At 31.1% G+C, this 19,735-nt stretch overlaps 1 protein-coding gene across 1 annotated transcript in view; it reads right to left on the bottom strand.

Moving 5' to 3' along the window:
* LOC129743537 (protein O-mannosyl-transferase Tmtc3) overlaps positions 1–19,735 on the bottom strand; it is a 604,084-nt gene that overhangs the window by 263,996 nt on the left and 320,353 nt on the right. The window contains exon 6 of the mRNA XM_055735575.1: positions 10,017–10,132. Coding sequence (XP_055591550.1) covers positions 10,017–10,132 — 116 coding nt within the window. The remainder of the gene's footprint in view (positions 1–10,016; positions 10,133–19,735) is intronic.

The following is a 19,735-nucleotide window of genomic DNA, read 5'->3' on the forward strand; positions in this document are numbered from 1 at the left end:
TTTGAGTTTTGGTGAAAAGGAGTTTTAAAATGTATCAGTTTTAACCTTCCCATGCCGTTCGGGTCAATATGACCCGAAGCGCACATTTAAAATCTCTTTATCATCATTCCAATATACTGAAGAACTTGGAATTTTGACAGACCAAGTATGTTCTATGAAAATAATGATCAAATCAACGTTAAAAAATTAAAATTTGAGTTTTGAAAATCGGTTCATTGGGAAATGAAATACAGCTAAGCAAAGCAAAAATTGGATATCGTTTTTTTTTAAGATAGATTTTGTCCTACCGGAAGATCTGGGATAGCGGTCAAAACTTTCATTGAACCCAACATATCTATACACTGCCGGATAGATGGATTTTTGACAATTTCAAACATCAAAGAAACACTTAAATACAGAAAAGCTGTCAAAAGTTATGAGGATTTTAAAAATAAAATTGATTTTTCGGACTTTTTACTTTCTGAACCAGTTTCTGATTACTTGGTAATACGTATCGACTTTATTTTAAAATTTTGAGTAAAAAGAACAAATTACCTACACAATGAATATAATATCATCAAAATCGGTTAACATTCACAGCCAGGAGAACGAAATCAAACTACAACTCAAATTTCCCCGAAACGGATATTTTGCGAACGGCATGGGAAGGTTAAGTGAAATCAAACATTGATAACTGATTAACTATCAAACCTTCATATACGGAAAAATCTGATTCTGATTTTGTTTATCTTCATCCAAAAAGGAATATTATTATTATGAAAATGATGCATAATCTAAAATTCTAATTCAAAAAAATAATTTAAAAAATGGAAAGATATCATTAGAAGTACTTTTGACATAACTGTAGAAAGTGTACAAAAAACTTGATTTCATTTAACACACTTGTTGGAACCTGCAAAAAGATTACATGTTTCCTTAAAAATGTATAAAATTCAGTTCAAAACTTCTTAAAAATTTTACAAATGAAAAAAAAACATAAAATTTCTATAACTTTTTTCGCAGAACTCAAAACTACTTGATTTTTTGAGGAAAGTTGATTTCATTTAAATTTTTTTTTTGATTTTATTTTTTTATTATTTTTTTTAAGGGCTTGTGATATAGCTCAGTTGGTAAATCAGTTGCTTCCTGAGCCCATGTCCGTGAGTTCGAGCCCAAGATTAAAAATCGAACACAGTTGTACCGGATAAGATTTTCAATAACTGGCCGCCAACTAAAACGTTGATAGAAAGTCGCGAAAGCCATAAAAATGGTAAAAACGTCCATAATCGAAACAAAAAAAAATTTAAACTTTTATTTTTGATTTGAGTTTTTGTATAAACAATGCAGAAATTTCTCAAATACTTTTCCATTATTTTCAAAAGTCATTTTAATAACAAAAGCTGATAGAAATTTTGCGTATTGAGATTCAAGTTACCCAAGTTAGTCGAAATTACCTTTTTAATTATTTGCACCTCCGAAAATTGTAAATTTTGTGGTTTTGTGTGAATTTTATGTTATGTTGAGCATTTTGAAAAACACAAAACACTTTTTAAAATTTAGTCGAAATGGGGTTCTTGAAGAATATTTCATTTCAGCTTAACATTTGTACTTAAATTAACGATTTTTCAAAATTAAAAAACGGTTTTTTCAAATTCTATCCTTGTTAAGTAAAATTTCTTAATAAAAACCAATTCTAAAGACGAATGAGGGTTTTTCTATGTCAAGTTTTGAGTTCCTATCCAAAAGATTAATTGAATTGCAATTTAGATCCAAAGGTAGTTTCAAATCGTTAACGTCAAGTAGTATCGTCAATCGAAATGTCTCAAGCCAAGCGTGAATTAAGATTAAATTCCGCCAGAGGCGAGAAACATTTCGGATTTGCTTGTTAACACTTATTTTCAAATACATTTTAACATCAAGTAATTTTCCGTTACTTTGGTGATAATTTTACTTGGAAAAAATCTTCATGGAGGGGGGGGGGGGGGGGTATAACCCCTAATTCCCTTCTTTCCCACCGTTCGCACGGCCTTGACAGCACAGCATTTTTTTAACCATTGAAATTCTACGTGAATTACTTTTTATTGAAAAAAAGCGGTATGAGTTGATGAAGGAAGAATAAGAGTTGATTATTGCATAGGAGTGCCTTAATCCCATGCCACCGAAATGAAAATTTTTGGTAATTTAGGACTAAATGAGGCTCTAGATCCAAAGTAGAGTCACTCACTCAAACCCTAATGAAATAAATTAATGGAAATAACTTAATAAAAAAAAATTATAAAAATTAGATTTTATTTTTTAATAACTCAAAAATCATATTTCAAATTATATATAACAAAAAAAAAAACTTCTGGCAAAATTACATTATTATATCCAAATACCCCCTTGGAGCCAAAGGGGTATTAGTGCATAAAGCTTATTTTGAAAAAAAAAACAGGCTTCAAAGTTGTTTTGGCCATTTCCTATATATTTTACGAAAATTTGTATTTTTCTTTCGAATGTAAAAGTATGTAAATAAAATTCTAAAAATCTTTAAAAAAAATCAGCAATTAAAGTTTGAAATATGAGAAATCGTTTGGCATCATTAGATCAAAATCGACCAATTTGTCACTTATACCCCTTTGGCACTGAGGACCTCATATAACTGGTTGAAGTAATGAATACAGGATCCCAGGAAAAATATGAAATCCCTGTAGTACAAAATAAGATCCAATTTCAGTTCCATTGCTCTGCTGGAATTTTCGGACTTTCTCTCTTAAACAATGTAGGTCAAATTCAAATCTGAATAAAAATTCCATACATAGATTTTCCGCTTCACGACGACAAACTATAGCACAAAAAATAATTTCAACAATTTTCATCATTTGTTTTACCCCTTATGCTCTCTGAATCGTCGTTTTTATTTCTCTGATTTTAGAAACATGACACAAAAACACACTGCATTCTTTATCCTTCCAAGAAAAGGAAAATGACTTCGTCACAAATACCGAGCGCGACTGAGTGACCAAAAAACTTCACTTGTTTTCAAGCTTAACTTTTTGCAGCTCTTTATTGGTGTTGTTCCCTTACCGGAAATAAACGAGAAAGATGTGGAAGTTTAATTTTTGCAGAATTTAATCGTTACACAACATTCGCGGAATTCTGTACTGAAATAGGTTTTTTTTTGTTTCTCGCTTGAGAGGATAGAAATGAGGTTTCTGAGAACATGTGAGAAGGTTATGAACCAGAAATATTATTGAATTTAATTCGATGTGCCCTTAAGTAGATATATTAGAGAACCATGAATATTTCGTGAGAATTGTTTGTTGTTTACGTTCGATGTTCCCAGAGATTGTGAACAACTTTCCATGTTGGTTTACAATTTCAAGGATCAAGAAGGAAAACTCAAACTGAGAGGTAGTGTTGAGACTAAAATATAAAAACAAACTCTAATGTTTAATTCAATCATTCGAAACGCTCCCACCAAATATGTTTAACAAATGGAACATGCTGTTGCAGCAAATTGACAACCCCAAACTGGCGGGATTCATCATTCATCACAACCACCCCGAGTGCTGCGCTACGTACATGTCGGGTCCCACAATTTGAATCAAACCAATCAAGCAAAATCGAAGACAATTTACAACATTTGATTGGGATTGATGGTAGCGTGGTTAATTTCGAGCCTGAATGATTCATCTGAAATCGGATAATTGTGGCTAACGGATTGTGGGCTGGGCCGGGCGCAATTCCACACTGCCAGGTTCCTCCCCACGATTGCTAGTGAAAATCAGAAATCAGAAACACAGGTTAGCTTTCAGGTATCTCATTTCACGTTCGAAGGAACCATCAACCATCAGGAGGTTTCTCTCTGAGCTGAGCTGGATCGAAGCCTGGCCTTGTCTGATACATTCCATCGATGATAATCGGCCAGCAGCAACAAATAATTAGTGGTTCCGGGAAAGCTCGGGCCGAAAACGGATGTACGCACATTCACACTCTAATAAAAGGCTGCTAATGCATAATCGATACAGGTTGATCCGAAGACCGGAGGTGATATACCTATAATAACTTGATTCCAAACAATGTTTTGTGATTTCAGATATCATCCCATGAGTAAAATAAATGTTCGATTAGGTGAGTGAAAACAACACGTGAACAAGAATTAACCCTTTATTGGAATCATTCATGTTCATTAAACAGAAAAAAAAAAAATTCAGGATTCTAAGAACTTATTTTGAAGTTAAATTTGAAATTCTGATTCGAAAGAATAAAAACAAATTTGGAATTCGAGTCAGATTTTAAAATCAGATTTTGGATTATGGCTCGATAACTTTTTGTCAGGATTCTTCGATATTAATACATATTTATCAAATAGTAATCCATAATAAACTGCTGGAATAATAGTTTTTGCAAAATCTGCACTTTCAACATAGAATTAACATCGGAATTTGAATGCAAATTGTCAATTGGAGATTAAAAAAAATTAGCATCACATTTGATTTTGATCTGATTGTTGATTCCTTAGTCCTGGTCTTAAATTGTAAATTGATACACTGGAGACCTGCCAGACATGCCAGACATGCCCGTCTTCAAAATTCGTAAAGTTAGTTAGAAATAAAAACTGTACCAAAAATGCACAATAAACAAAGAAAATTGATTTCTAAAATCGTTCCATTACTCATGATCATCACACAAACTCGAAAAAAAGATATATTTTACTGATACGTTTCAAAATAAATCGGAATCATTGATTTGAAAAATGATATTTAATTTACGCTACAAAGAAATGCTTAACTACCATTAGAAGAACTAGCAACCATAATTCAAAACGAAAAACAAACGGAAGAAAAACTAGTGAAATACTTAAAAAGATGTGCATTGTACGATGAAATCTAAGATAAGTATCATGTAAATTCTTTAAATCGAAGAGGGTGAAAGCTAAATGTTCTTCCCTCTCAAAATAAAAATTATAAAAAAAAGTAATTTTCAATAAGTTATCAATAAATTATTCAAAATGATGCTTCTTACCCGAAACTAGGAATTCTAATTGAATATTTTCGAAACACTAGAACACAAATGCGAATTAAAATTTTGAATTAAACAAGAATGTATGCTTTAGACATATACATAAGAATCAGTGAACAGAAATAGATAATAAAAATTAACATCCGTTTTAAATAGAAATTCAATTTAAATTTAAAAAAATTTCAGGATTTTGTCAGGTTCAATTAGCACGGACTTACCCGGCCCAGATACGTGTTTGAAAACTCTGGAAAACCTCTGAAAATAATTTATATCTCAATTGAAAGTTGTTCGGTTTTAATCAAATGAACATCAATTCGAAACTTCAAGATGCATTAATCAACGCTTAAAATATTAGATTGGTCAACTAATGTATGCAAAATATATTCAAAATTCAAATATATAGGAATTTAGTTTTGCAAAAAGTTAATTGATCAAATAAGGAGTTTTTAAGAAAGGGGGCTTATGAGCCTTAGACTTGTTACTCTGGTGAAAGTTCATCAATATTCTTGAAATTTTCACATCACATTAAAATGTTTTCCAAAAACTTGTTTTGCTAAAAAAAATGTTTGCTCTAATTTATTTTTACAAAATTAAGATTGGTTTTTCTGGAATTTCAATGGTAAATTACTCATCACTCAAATGTCAAAGTCAAATCTGACGGCAGATATGTACTCCTGAGAAAATTTCTCTTGAGAAAAGTATTATTTTGGGTCGATGAATTTGTCCTTTTGAAAGTTTTGGCATTTAAAGCCCAAATTTTCCCACAGTGCAATGTTTTGTTATCTTAGACAAAACAATACTAAATTTTGCTCTCAATACCATAAGGATTTTTTTTAATATTCTTGAAAAAAAACAAACGAATTTATAGTAATGGTGAAAAAGTAACAGAAAAAAAATGAAAGCACAATTTTCACTGGGGGTCTTCAGATCTTCCTCAAAATTGAAAATTGGGTTCATTTTTATGTTTCAAAAACCCATGCATTTTTTTAGATTTCTAAAATTTTTATTTTTCGATTAAAGTTCGGTTAGAATTTCTTGTGAATAAAATAAAACCACGTTTTAAAGCTCTTTAAATTTGTTTTTTTTTTTCAACGGAAATCATAAAATAGCACATCAAAACGTATCATATTTTAATAAGCATTTCAAATGGAATGCTTAAAAAATTAAGTTATGATCTTTAACATGAAACAATGTAAATAAGCTTTAAACGGTGACTAAAAGTAATGACTAAATTTTTTATTTGATAAACTGATAAAATTTCAATGCGTTTTCTTTTGCCATTTTATGATTTCCGTCGAAAATTAACAGCGTTTTTGAGCTTTTAAATATGGTTTTATTTTATTTCCAAAAAAAAAAAAATAATCGAAACTAGCTCGAAAATAATAAATTTTGAAAATTTGATATGAAGAATGTGTTTTAAAGCCTGAAAATGAACCAAATTTAAATTTTGGGGAAGATCTGAAGATCCCCGGCGCAAACCCGCCAGATTTATAAAAAAAATCCTCATATATAAAACTCATATTTTCACGTCATAAGAAATTAAGAATTTGGTAATCTTATTGACAGTTTACGATTTTTCCTTATCTGATTCTGGCTTAGATTTTTTGGATATGAATATGAATATGATTACCTATTTATCAGAAATACGAACTGGCAAATAGTTCCAAATCTCGCATGAGCTTCCATTACGTCGTATGAAACAAAATGAAAACAAAGAGTTTTTTTACGGAAAAAACGAAAACTAATGTAAACTTGTCACAACTTCTTCCCATTAAGAATATTTGTAGCCTGAACAACATATTCTATATGTAAAATACAAAATTTCAAGTTGTTTTGATAACTTTTGCAGCATTTTTCTATGAATTCTTAAGATGTTTCATGAAACGTAATGAAAGCTTACGCGAGAAATGCTGTTGAAAAATTTTACTCCTTTCAAAAATTTTCATATTAAATTTTTTTATTCGAAGTATTGAAGAAAATATTGCTGCCACATAGACTACATACTTAATATTATTTCTGTAAAGAGCTGACAAATTACAAAACAAGTCAAAGTTTCGCATGAATTAAAAGATTTTCAGATTTAAACTTTTCAGTTATTTTTTATCCAATTAAACATATTTTCAGTTGAAAATTTATTTATTTAGATGTGTCCTCATTGAACTTATAAACCATCATCTCATTGTAAAAATTTGAAAAGGAAACCAGCATTTATTTTACCAAAAAAAAAAAAAAAAATGAAACATCAGACGTATCAACCTAAACACAATAGCTTTCAACTTAGCTTACTATAATATTATTACTTTTGCAAGATAAATACAAATAAGAGCTTTAGGTTTAAGAAACATTTTTTGTTTTTTTTTATTTCAAATACATTTAAAATTAATTAAAATTTTTACACCATCTATTGTAAATTTGGACAATTTTCGAGTAATTGCAAATGGTAGAATCTCGTTTCGTGTTTCGATTGTGTGAGGGCAGATACAAAGAAAACTCTATTTATTGGTGATTTAGAGTTTTTTTTGTATGAATGGACGAATTCTGAAATTAATATAGTTATGAATAAATCAAATTGATTCAACCCTCATCCGTCCCTGAAATTTTAGTCACTGGAGTGTCAACTAGACACTTCTTATGAAATGTGTATATCTTTCTTGTTCTCCAACCAATTTTTACAAAAAAAAAACAAATTAAAGTTTTGAAAACCTGGTAATGTAACTCAAATATGATTCTCAGTTGATATTCAGCTACAACACTTCAGTTTTCCGTTATTCAAAGTCTAAGAAAATGAATTCGAAAAAACATGCTTTTTTAATTTTGTTTTCGTTTATTAGAATCCTGTTTTTACAATCAATCTTTAATCTATTATACACCTATTTTTATAAAAATCTCTACATGAAATATGTATTCAATTAACAATAAAAAAATTCAAACAACAAGAAAAATTCTGAAATCCTGATTTTATCGATAAGCTTTTGCAACAGATGTTCAAAAAAATTTTTGATACAATTCTCAAAGATGACTTTACTGTTAAAAAACAATCTTCAGATATATGACTGTAGATCAGCTACGGGATGCTCAGAAAAAATTTCACTAGGGTCCAAGAAAGCTGAAGATGGAAGCTATAAGCAGCACTTAAGGATATAATTTTTTGATTTTTTTTTTAAATCATGACCACAAATAATGTAAAAAAGTGGTGTGAAATGCTTAGTTTTAGTTAGTTAATTGTTAATGAACCGTCAAAATTGATTGAGTTATACTAGATAAGTAAATATTGATAAGGTGATTTAAAAGTTGACGTAATCACATTTGTGAAAGTAATTGCTGTGCTGATATAACTTTGTCAATAGAATCGGTATGAAATTTTCTTTCTGATGGATATATATATTTATTGCGGAAATCTTGCGTGAGCATACTCGAAACAAAATGTGAAGTTGAATTGAAGCGCAAGAAAACGTAAAAAATTGCAAATTGACAAAAAGTTAGAAAATCAGCCACCTTTGAAAGCTCGTCAAAAATTTTACGTTTCGTATTTTAAAAATCTAAAGATACGAAAACGTGCCAAATTACGTCAACTTGTCAATCCTCTTTTCAAAATTTATCTCATATGACATTTACAATTTTCACGGTTCATTGATTGAAAAGTACGGTTTTACTACACTTTTTCAGGTTTTTTTCAGGAACTTAAAAAAATCTTAAATATATATTCTTGTGTGCAACATATAGCATTTGACTTCAGCTTTCTAAGACACTAAGTGAAATTTTTCGGAGCATTCTTTAGCTGATCTACAGTCTTTTTTTCCGAAGTATGTTGTTTCGAATTTTTTTTTCTTAGACTTGGAATAGCCAAAAATGGAAGTTTTGAAGGTAAATATTATCTGAACAACATGTTTGAGTTATATAACGAGGTTTCCAAAACTGGAAAATTGTAAAAATCGGTTTAGAAACAAGAGAGATATAGCAGTTTTTAGCGAAGAGTGTAAAATTGACACACAAGGCCTGATCAGGGAGTATTTTCTTGGGCTTTCAGGGTGCGCCCATAAAAAAATATCGATGCCAAATTAGATTTGAAGAATTATTCGATGGTCCTCGAAGAAGTTTTTTATTTGGATGCATCCGAATAATGCTACAAGCCAAAAAACTTCCAATATTTTCATATTGACACTCAAGAGCGGATTACGGTTAAAAAAAAATAGTTTGAGACAAAGTGAAAAATTTGACTGGTTACTGAATAGTTTCCTGCTACATTTACCCATTTCAATCGTTGACAGCTTTTCGGAATGTTATTTTCATAACTTTACTTGATGTAATCACTTTTTGAGAAAAAAAAACATAACAACAAAGCAAAGTTTTACGCGATTTCCATCAAACTGTCACAAGATGAGTTGTTGATGGCTGTATCGGTCGTCGCCATCATCGTCAGAAGTATTTGCATTCGCTTCTTTGAAAAAATAGCGCTTAGTAAAAGAACCGGCTTTGTGAATAATTATTGTTTTTCCGAGTTTCAGCATCCATCAAGAACCGGTTTGCCATGTCAAAACTCATTCATCCTCTAGATAGATGCTACAAAGTGATGAGCTGGCTGTGAGAGGAAAAAAAAATCTATGCAAGATTGAATTTTCCTATTTTACATCACGTTATCTTCCGTTTTCCTGAATTTTTAGATTTTTTTCAGTCGAGTTAGTGGTAGAGATGCCTGGACCGATGATAGCCGGTTTATTTCTATGAACTATTGCTAGCTGCAGTAACAAAACGGTTGAGAGCAATCAATTTTAACAATGTTTGCAAATAGTATGGTTTTTCCTTTTATTCTGGTATATCTAACACAGGATCTTGTTTGCTGCTTTTTTGCTTGACGTGACATAAAAATGTAAATCTCTTTTAAGAGCCGTTCAATTTGTTGTTGGGTTTTATGCCAAAAAGTGATGAGTGACCGGCTAGAAGGATTTTTCAATTTTTGAAATTGTTTAGAGTGTTGACATATTTCATTTGTCAATGTGGCTAGATTGGACGTAAAAATAATTGATTTTACTTACCTTTTGAGCGACGAAAATCTCGTAGATTGCACACACTCCAGTAATGGTGATGCCTTGCTCTTTGCAAAGCATGGCAGTAGCAACAAAAACCATTGCCACCAACAAATATCGCCATCCTGTAATGGAAAACAAGAAAAATGGAAGTAAATATTAGCATTATTGAGTTCATGTTAAAGAAATGTCATATGGAATTTGAGCTGACTTTCATTTGGTTGAGTATAAAAAACCTGAAAGATTTATGATGTGGTAACTTTCTAGCAAACCGACAATATGTGACAGGGCATTCAATTATCCCGAAACTAGGGGCCTGTATATAATTTTACCTTTTTACAAGCAGCTCATAAGTTTCGGATCCGTTTTCTCCAGAATTTATGTGTGTCACAAGACGACAAACTGATTTTCTTCTTACATTTTCCCAACCAGTGGGAAGGTAGCTTTGAATATTTTCTCCATTCAAGCACTCTCGTGCCTTCAACCAACAATCTTTCCCTCATTAGATCCAGGGAGTCATTTTCTCAGAAAAGAAACATAAAACCTCTTGTATATTCACTAGCACACACACATACTTAAACTCAAACACACAAGAAAATTCCTTCCATTCCGGCAAACGTTCGTTGCTGGCTTCAAGTTTGCCATTAGCAAGCTGACAAAGCGTGAAAATGAGTCTTAAATTACTGGCAGTGTGTGCCCACGGGAGGAAATTACACTCACTTACAGACTTACCGAAGAAAGACTGGGCACATACAGACATAGTAGAAGGTACTCAGGTCCCTCAGTCTAAACTTCACACTCATAATACAATACCGAAAACATACACTTTTAATAAAACATTTTCAGGCCCATTTCATCTCCCCATACCCACACAGTTTCCCAACTCATCAGATGTGGAAGCATCAGCAAATTTCGTCCTGTTGCAGAAAATTTTCTTGGAAATGAAATTTCAAACCCACACCCCCACTCAAAGCAAAATACATACAGCCTCACTACCAATTTTGGGTTGGGGGTTGACTTTTTCGTCCATATGGAGCAGCATGGAAAAGTTGAAGTTCATTCGGGCGAAACAGCAACACCAACCATATGGATGTAGGTTATGTATGTTTGTTGGTGAGAAAGAGTCGTGTCAATGTCCGAGACACTTCTGCTGGGAAATGGTTGAATGGGTTATAGAAACTTACTGACTTTCTAAAGGGTACTGACTGGCATGCAATTTTGTAAACATTCAATGGCCAAACAACATCATCGGTTCGGACCAGATGGGTCGTTTTATTGCTGACATAAGCAAATAGATTTAAATGTGACTTTGAATTATTGTGACTGAGTTCTATTTAATTTTGAAACAAATTCGAATGAAACTAGTGGTGAGAGTTTATTGTTAACTATTACCAAGTTTCTAGAAAATTTATGTTAATATTTGTGAATTGTGTAGAAGGCACCTTGACATAATTTAATTTCTTCATCTTGATCTAGTTTTTTAATTGAATTATGAATAATGTAAAGTATCAATTAGAAATTGTGTTGATCGTTTAGCAATAAGACTCAAATGATAAAAATGGTTCATCATAAAATAAAAGAAAAGCTCATTTGGGTTCTACAAATTGATTTTGATCACCATTTCTTTTAGTTTTTACCCAGACCGAAGGAAGTTTTAGCATGCATTTAAGGTTTAACCCTCTTTTCAATAAATGAAAAATCTGTTGAAAAAATGTTATCTCAAAGGTAATAACTTTTTGACTTAGAAATCAATTAAAAAAAAAAGAAATTGTTTTTCCATCGTTTTTATAGTTTTTCTAGTGCAAGAAATGTGATTATTTTTTCACATTAATTTTTATGTTTTTTGTTGGGGATTAACCCCACCTCCCCTCCCCCCCATGAAGGTCCAGTAAAAGCATGCGAGGTATTTCACTCTATAATCAAAATTTTAAATAAGCAATCAAGTTTTTATGATTAAATATGGTTATTCAACTTTTACTCAGAGTTGATACCAAAACCTCAAAAACTAATCCCTGGTTTAAAATTCTACCATAGTTTTTCGAAATTTCCTCACTTCTTTTTGAAATGCTAGTTCAATGTCATCAAACGCAAAATTGTATTTCGTTTAGGATTCTTGAATTTCAATATGAATCATCATTTGAAACTAAAAGTAAAAATCTGTTTTGAAAGCTGGTTCATATTTGGTTTTACAATTCATACTTAATGTTCTTCATGGTTTTTGAAACTGATGTGCATTTTCAATAACTAGATAATGATTTCACTAATACAAAAAAGGAAATTAGATATCATCCTATGTTTTTATTTTGAGATCTTCGAGATTGAAAGTTCTTGAGTTCAATTTTTATGCAGAACTCAAACATCAAAGGTTCCAAATTGGCGATCCTAAACTGAAAACTCAGAACCAGATTCATTAATTGAGATTTATATTTAAATTCAGTTCCACAAGTCGGATTGAAAAAAAAATTGAATTATTAGTTCAGATTGAAAACCTGACCTTTCAAATCTTTGCTCATATTTAAAATTCTGATCTGGAAAAAGAATTCAGAAATCGTAATGAAATTCGAAAACAGATTCAAAATTCAATTTTTGAATGCATGTTCAACGTTCATATTCACTTCGTGAATAAGTTTAACATTCAAGATAAAAATATCACAATTATAATTCTGTTCAGGAATTCAAATCGCAGACGCAGACTTGCTATCAAAATGCGAATTTAATTTACAACTTAGGGTGGTCGTTTAGCCTAATGGGCTAATGGGATTGATTTCCACCACTCTTAAATCTTGGTTTAGGAAACTTTGTGAGTCTTCGGGCGTAAAATGTACACAAATATAACGAAATAAAACAAAGTAACAAAAATCGAAAATTGTAATGTCTACGAAGTATTAAAAAGATCGTAGATATGAACAAGCCAAAGGCCTAAAGTCTCTATAAGAGAGACAAAACATTGCTACTTTAAGATGTAAATCACAAATGTTAAGGATGATTTTGGAAGTTTTGTCTGATTTTGATCTTGGAAGAAATCGTCAAAATGAAAAATGTTTATTGATAAAGTTACATGTAATGTCTACGTATAAAAATATGCAAGGAATTCCACATTTTCTCGGTGTATTGTTTAACATTTTGAATATAGCAGTTAATTCAAAGTCAAATTTCAAACTTTAATCTTGAATAAGGATCGGATTTGCAAAAACCGCAGAAATTTGTTCTCTTACTTTCAGTTTTGAAAATTGGATAAACTTATTGAAATTGAGCATAGAATAAACTTTTTTTTAAAGAAATTGAAGGCTTCCTAAATTAACGTTCTATTCTCTATTCAAATAGCCTTAATCTACCAGACTCTTAAGCAAATATCAAAATTTTTTATCACCAATGAAAACTAATTTTCTATTTTGTTTTTTAAGGCATCATTATACAAATTTAGCTCACTATTATTGAGATTTTAGTAGGGGAGAGTGGGGTAACGTGGGCCACTCTTAATATCTCAGCTGTGTGTTGAGATAAAAATCTCAATCCAACTTTCATCTTCAACGCTTTGCTTAAGTATGTTTTTCTACATGTTGTTGACTTATGTACGCATCATATGCTTCTTTTATCGAACTAGCCTAGAAAAATGTACTTACATAATTAAACAAGCACCCGCAAAATTGCATCCGTGGGAGACCTAAAGTACATAACAAAAATATGCTCATACGCTTATGTTCTTAATTTTGGCATGCTCTTTCACGTGGAAAAGTATTTTTTGATGAAACATCAATAAGTCACACAAACGCAACCAACTAGCAAATCATTGCTTATGGGGAATCGTCGGCCACATTTTGTGGGGTATTTTGGGCCACCTATATTTTGGTATTTTTATACACATTCCGAACCTTAAATACGTTATTTCTATCTGTAAAGTTTTCTTATGCCAAATGAAGAAATATGAAAAATGTTTTGTCCATTTTTTTCTAATGCGATAGAGACGAACATAAATCCTATTAATGGAATTTTGCCGAAACGTTCGCGAGCCAGATTTAAGGAACTATTCGATCTTAGACAATTCTCTTTTTTATTTCCTCATCTGAAATTGCTTTAACACTAAACGTACCGGAGGCGGTCAAATGACGGTTTTTGAACTTTAAACGATGATTACGCCTTATATAATTGTTTTTTTCGCAAATTTAACGACAGGACTATTTTTGTTTTTGAAATGCAAGTATTTTTGCGTTTTTAAATTTTTTTTAAGTGTTACGGTTTTCGAATAACGTATGTGGTATACCTATTCATACCGCGAGCGGTCAAATGACGGCAAACACCGTTTTCGCTAAAACTCCCTTGTTTCTCAACCGATTTCTACCAAATTTATAGTTTTGAAAAGCTTATAATTCGACTCAAATATGTTTCTCAGACAATTTTCAGCTACAATCAATAACTTTAAAGTTATTTACAGTACAAGAAAAATTTTATGAAAAAACATGCTTCAGGAAAAAGGTTGTAAATCAGTTATTAAGTGCTCGAAAAAAAATTCACTTAGTGCCTGAGAAAGCTGAAGTTAGAAGCTATATGTTGCACATATGGAAAAAAATTTTGAAAATTTTCTAAGATCATGGCTACAAAAAATGTAAAAAAGTTGTGTAAAACCCGTACTTTTCAATCAATCAACCGCCAAAGCTGTTCCTGTTACAGTAGAAAATTTTGAAAAAGTGAATTGAAAAGTAGACGTAATTTGACACATTTTGGCATCTTTAGATTTTTTGAAATACGAAGTACTTAATTTATGACGACTTTTCAAAGGTAGCTGTTTTTCGAACTTTTTATCAATTTAGATTCTCTAAGACAATTCCTACACCTAAGCTCAGCTTTGCACTAGATTTTGAGTACGTTAACGTAAGGTTTAGGCAATAAAACTATATGCAAAAGAAAGCTTATTTCATACCGGTTCTAGTGGTGTAACTGCATTGGCGGTGCAATGCTTGGCAAAAATATGATAAATGAAACAGTGAACTAGTTTCTGAATTTTGAGAAGACAGCACAAATTCTTGCTTGGCAGACGGGCGCAGTGGGTGGTAATATCTCAAAGCTATTTTTCACACGAAGACGGATGAAAAGAAACGAAAAAACAAACAAGCATTAGCTCAAATTTTCTAGTTTTACTTTCAGAAATATATTTATTATATTTTTGTAAAGCATTGCACCGCCAATGCAGTTACATCACTAGAACCGGCATGAAATTTGCTTTCTTTTGCATATAGTTTTATTGCCTAAACTATACGTTAACGTACTCAAAATCCAGTGCAAAGCTGAATTTGGGTGTAGGGATTGTCTCAGAAAATCCAGATTCATAAAAAGTTCGCAAAATAACTACCTTTGAAAAGCCGTCAAAAATTATGTATTTAGTATTTTAAAAATCTAAAGATGCCAAAATGTGACAAATTACGTCTACTTTTCAATTCACTTTTTCAAAATTTTCTACTGTAACAGGAACAGCTTTGGCGGTTGATTGATTGAAAAGTACTGGTTTTCCACAACTTTTTTACATTTTTTGTGGCCATGATCTTAGAAAATTTTTAAAAAAATTTTCCATATGTGTAACATAAAGTTTCTAACTTCAGCTTTCTCAGACACTAAGAGAAAATTTTTTTCGAGCCCTTAATAACTGATTTACAACCTTTGTCCTGAAGCATGTTTTTTCATAAAATTTTTCTTGTACTGTAAATAACTTTAAAGTTATTGATTGTAGCTGAAAATTGTCTGAGAAACATATTTGAGTCGAATTATAAGCTTTTCAAAACTATAAATTTGGTAGAAATCGGTTGAGAAACAAGGGAGTTTTAGCGAAAACGGTGTTTGCCGTCATTTGACCGCTCGCGGTATGAATAGGTATATACAAAGTGTCGGTATGTTTAGTGTTAAAATAACTAAATGAATTATGAAATTTTAATTTTGAGTCATCTCATAAACTTTGCATGTTAACTAGTCAATTTGGATTCGGTAGCGTTTCCCCACAGTTTTCCAAATAAAAAAAAAAACATTTTTAAAACAGTCAACAATCGGGAAATTAATGTTTTTGAAAAATAATAAAAAAAATACCTAAAGAAGTTATGAAACAAAGAAAAAAACGGCGCATGATACCCCACTCTCCCCTAATAACTTTTTGCTTTAGGAATTTATTAATTTTAAAAAAGGAAACTGTTTTTCCCATCGTTTTTATTGTTTTAATAGTGCAAGAATTGAGATTATTTTTTCAAATTTGGTTTAATGTTTTATAATTTCTGTTTGTATTTTTGATGCATTGAACTACAGTATGACCCATAAAAGTGCGAAAATGTTTAGGAGTTTGTTCTGGGTTGTTTTTAACGATCTTTACCATTTTTTTGTGTGTTTATAAACTCCTTCATCTGTCAATGGGCCCGGGGAAATTTGTCAAAAGTTGGGTAAATTTTAGCTGCATCCCACTTGAACTGATGGAAAACCGGGCTCGTACGAAGAACACGTCCATTGGGGGTTTCAAAATTCAAATTTAGCTAGAAATAATAACAATATCATAAATTCTCAATAAATAAGGAAATTTCTAATACCATTTTAAAACTCGTGACCTTCACACAAATTTAAAAAAAAGTTTTACTGGTACGATCCAAAACAAATCAAAATGAAAGTTTCAAAACAATTTAATTTTATTAAAAGTCAATATATTTGAAACACCAGAAAACGAATGCGAACGAAAATTTCGAATAAAATCAGAATTTTAGACCTCGGGCATAAGAATCAGTGCTCAGAAATATGATATATCAAATTAAATTACAGATTTGAAAGAATTTAAATTCAAACTTTGAATAAAATTCCACTCAGGTCAGAAATTAACCATGATTGAAATGTTAAGCAAAATGATAATAATTGTTCATTAATAATCATATTCTTTTTATTTCTTTTCTTCATTTTCAATTCAAAGGTTGATTGTAAAATTCTCAAAATCGCATAATCACAATTTAAAGTAAGAATTTTCGATAAGGGAAAAATATTATTAATAGTGATCGAAACAAATAAGATGAATTAAAGTAATAAAAATAGGATAAACGAATATCAATTTTCAAGCGCAGTAATAATTTACAATTTCATGCTCTGAATATTTTTTCGCCATCATTTTAAATATTCAGTCCTAAAAAAAAACAAAAGCAAGAAACTATTTTTTTCAAATTAAAAATTTTGAATATAAATATATTATTTATGAAGATTACGTTATCAGATCACAGAGTTCAGCAGTCAAAAACGAAAACATACTTATCAGTGATATTTCAACAAAGTTTATTAGTTTGACTATAATTTCTGGTAAATTTATTAGAAAAGTAAAAACTTTACAGTTAAATTTGGTAAACATATGTGAAAATTTTAATTGATTATTTATTAAACTAATCGGCCTCATCGGTTAAAGCAATGCTCTCTTGAAGCTTAGTTCTTTTAGAAATGGGACACTTTCTTTTGCTGATAGCTCATTTACTAATAATCGCACATTCAAAAATTTATCAAAATTTTGCTGCCTGTTAAGAGAACTATCAGAACTATTTTTCCAAAATTTTAAATTTACGTGTTTTTGAGATGCAAGAGGAAAAAAATATTTTGCACGGTTCTCTTCAAATTCATCATTTATTAATTGAAAGCTGACAAAACCGTTGATTATTCAAAGAATTACTGTGTAAGAGTAGTGGAAAAGTATGCAAACACTGTTAAAAATGTCCACAAAACTCAAAACAAGGATTGGAGTGAAGCACATGATCGGCAATTACGGTTTAGGGTCATCAAGGAAATCAAGGTTCATACCAGAATTTTTATTTTTTTTAATTTAGTGTAGATCGCTGGAATGTCCCGGAATTTTTTCTCCGAAAAGCTGAAAGTGTTGCCAACAAGTTTTTGCAAGTTCCAGAGCTCGTAAGCTGTATAGTAGGGTGTCCCAAAATTGCATAACTTCTGGGAATCTGGGGGCTCACCCTCCAAATGGTAGATTAGGATGTGCAGAACAAACTTTTGTATGAAGCCGACTGAAAAAAATTATGTTTGGTGGTTCCGCAAGCGCGATCTTTGAAAAAAGTCCACTTTCGAAAGATTTGATTTTAAATAAATTCTGGGTCCAAATATTTTCATGAAATTTATATATTTTATATTTTTTTAATTTTGTTCGAGTTAAATACTACACGTAAAAAATGAAAAATGAACCAAATTTGTATCAAAATGTAAAACAAGCAAGCTATTTCCAAGAAAATAAATTTTTGGTCCAAAAAATTGAATTCAACTGACCAAAATGTGTACCAAGCGTAAAATATTTTTGATACCAATGCCATCAAAAGATGCGGATTTTTGTGCACTTAAACTTTGCTGAACAAAGCATGTTGCTTGTATCATCGTGTGAAGAGCTATTCACGGTTCAATGCTTAATAAAAATCGCAATATAGGCTATTTTTTATTTAATTTATCAAATTTGTCTTAACAAATACCTACTTTAAAATCAAAATACTTGCAAAAAAGACTTGGATGATTTAAGGAAGTCATCAGAAGGCCATATGCCAAATTTGAGCGGAATCGGCCAACAGGAAGGGGTTGCACTAAATCTCAAGTGTGAAAGGGATTCTGAGACATAGTGTTCTAAAAAACCTAAAAAACTGGTTTTTCATCATACATTTTTGTCTTTACCATACGATTGCTTGATTATGTAGATTTTATTAAAATTTCAATTAAGACTTACATTTCACCTGAAGACTGCAACTCGATTGGAGTTAAAACAAAAAAGTTATGGCTCTTCAAAGATTGTATTTTGGTTACAAATTGTCCTGTAAAACGCAATGAGTAAAATGTACTCAGTAATAGTAGAAATTGAAGAAGGATAATGCAGCCACCTACAATACAGATTAGACGAAGTATAAGTTGGAAAAACTGATCAATATCATGACTGAAAAAGTGTGCGCCGACCGATGCGAGATACCAAGAATAAATTAGATATGTTTGACATAAAACCGATAAATATTTTTTTTCATGAATTATCATAAGATTACCATATAAATCCATATAAAACCATATAAATCATATAAAGTATTTCTATCAAACGAATAGTTTTTGAGGTACAAGCATTCGTAACTGTCCCATTTTTAAACGCACTAAGCTTAATTAAGAATTTTCGTTGGATCGGAATGACCAACATGAAAGGTGTTCTGAAGATTCACTTTTGGAATTTTCGTTAGATCGGGAGAACCAGCATGAAAAGTGATCTGAAGGTTCACCTTATGGATTTTCGTTGGATTTGGAGGACCAACATGATAAATGTTTTGAAAGTTCACTTGATGAATTTTTGTTGAATCGGGAGGACCAACATGAAACGTGTTTTGAAGGTTGAATATATGAAATTTCGATGGATCTGGAGGACCAACATGATAAGCGTTTTGAAGGTTCAATTGATGAATTTTCGTAAAATCGGAAAGACCAACTTGAAGAGCGCAGAAGGATCACTAAGTGGATTTCTGTTTAATCGAGAGGACCAACATGGGGAGTGTTCTAGAGGATCACTTTATGAATTTCCGTTGGATCGGGAGGACTTACATGAAAAGTGTTCTGGAAGTTCACTTTATTAATTTTCGTTGGATCGAGAGGACCAACATGAAAAATGTTCTGGAGGTTCGTTTTATAAATTTGTTGCAATTTGATATTTTTCTTCAAGTTTGTTCAAATGCAAGTTTTTCAAATACACCATGAGAAGCTTTTGC

This window comes from Uranotaenia lowii, chromosome 2 (assembly GCF_029784155.1).
Source record: "Uranotaenia lowii strain MFRU-FL chromosome 2, ASM2978415v1, whole genome shotgun sequence".
Lineage (NCBI taxonomy): Eukaryota > Metazoa > Arthropoda > Insecta > Diptera > Culicidae > Uranotaenia > Uranotaenia lowii.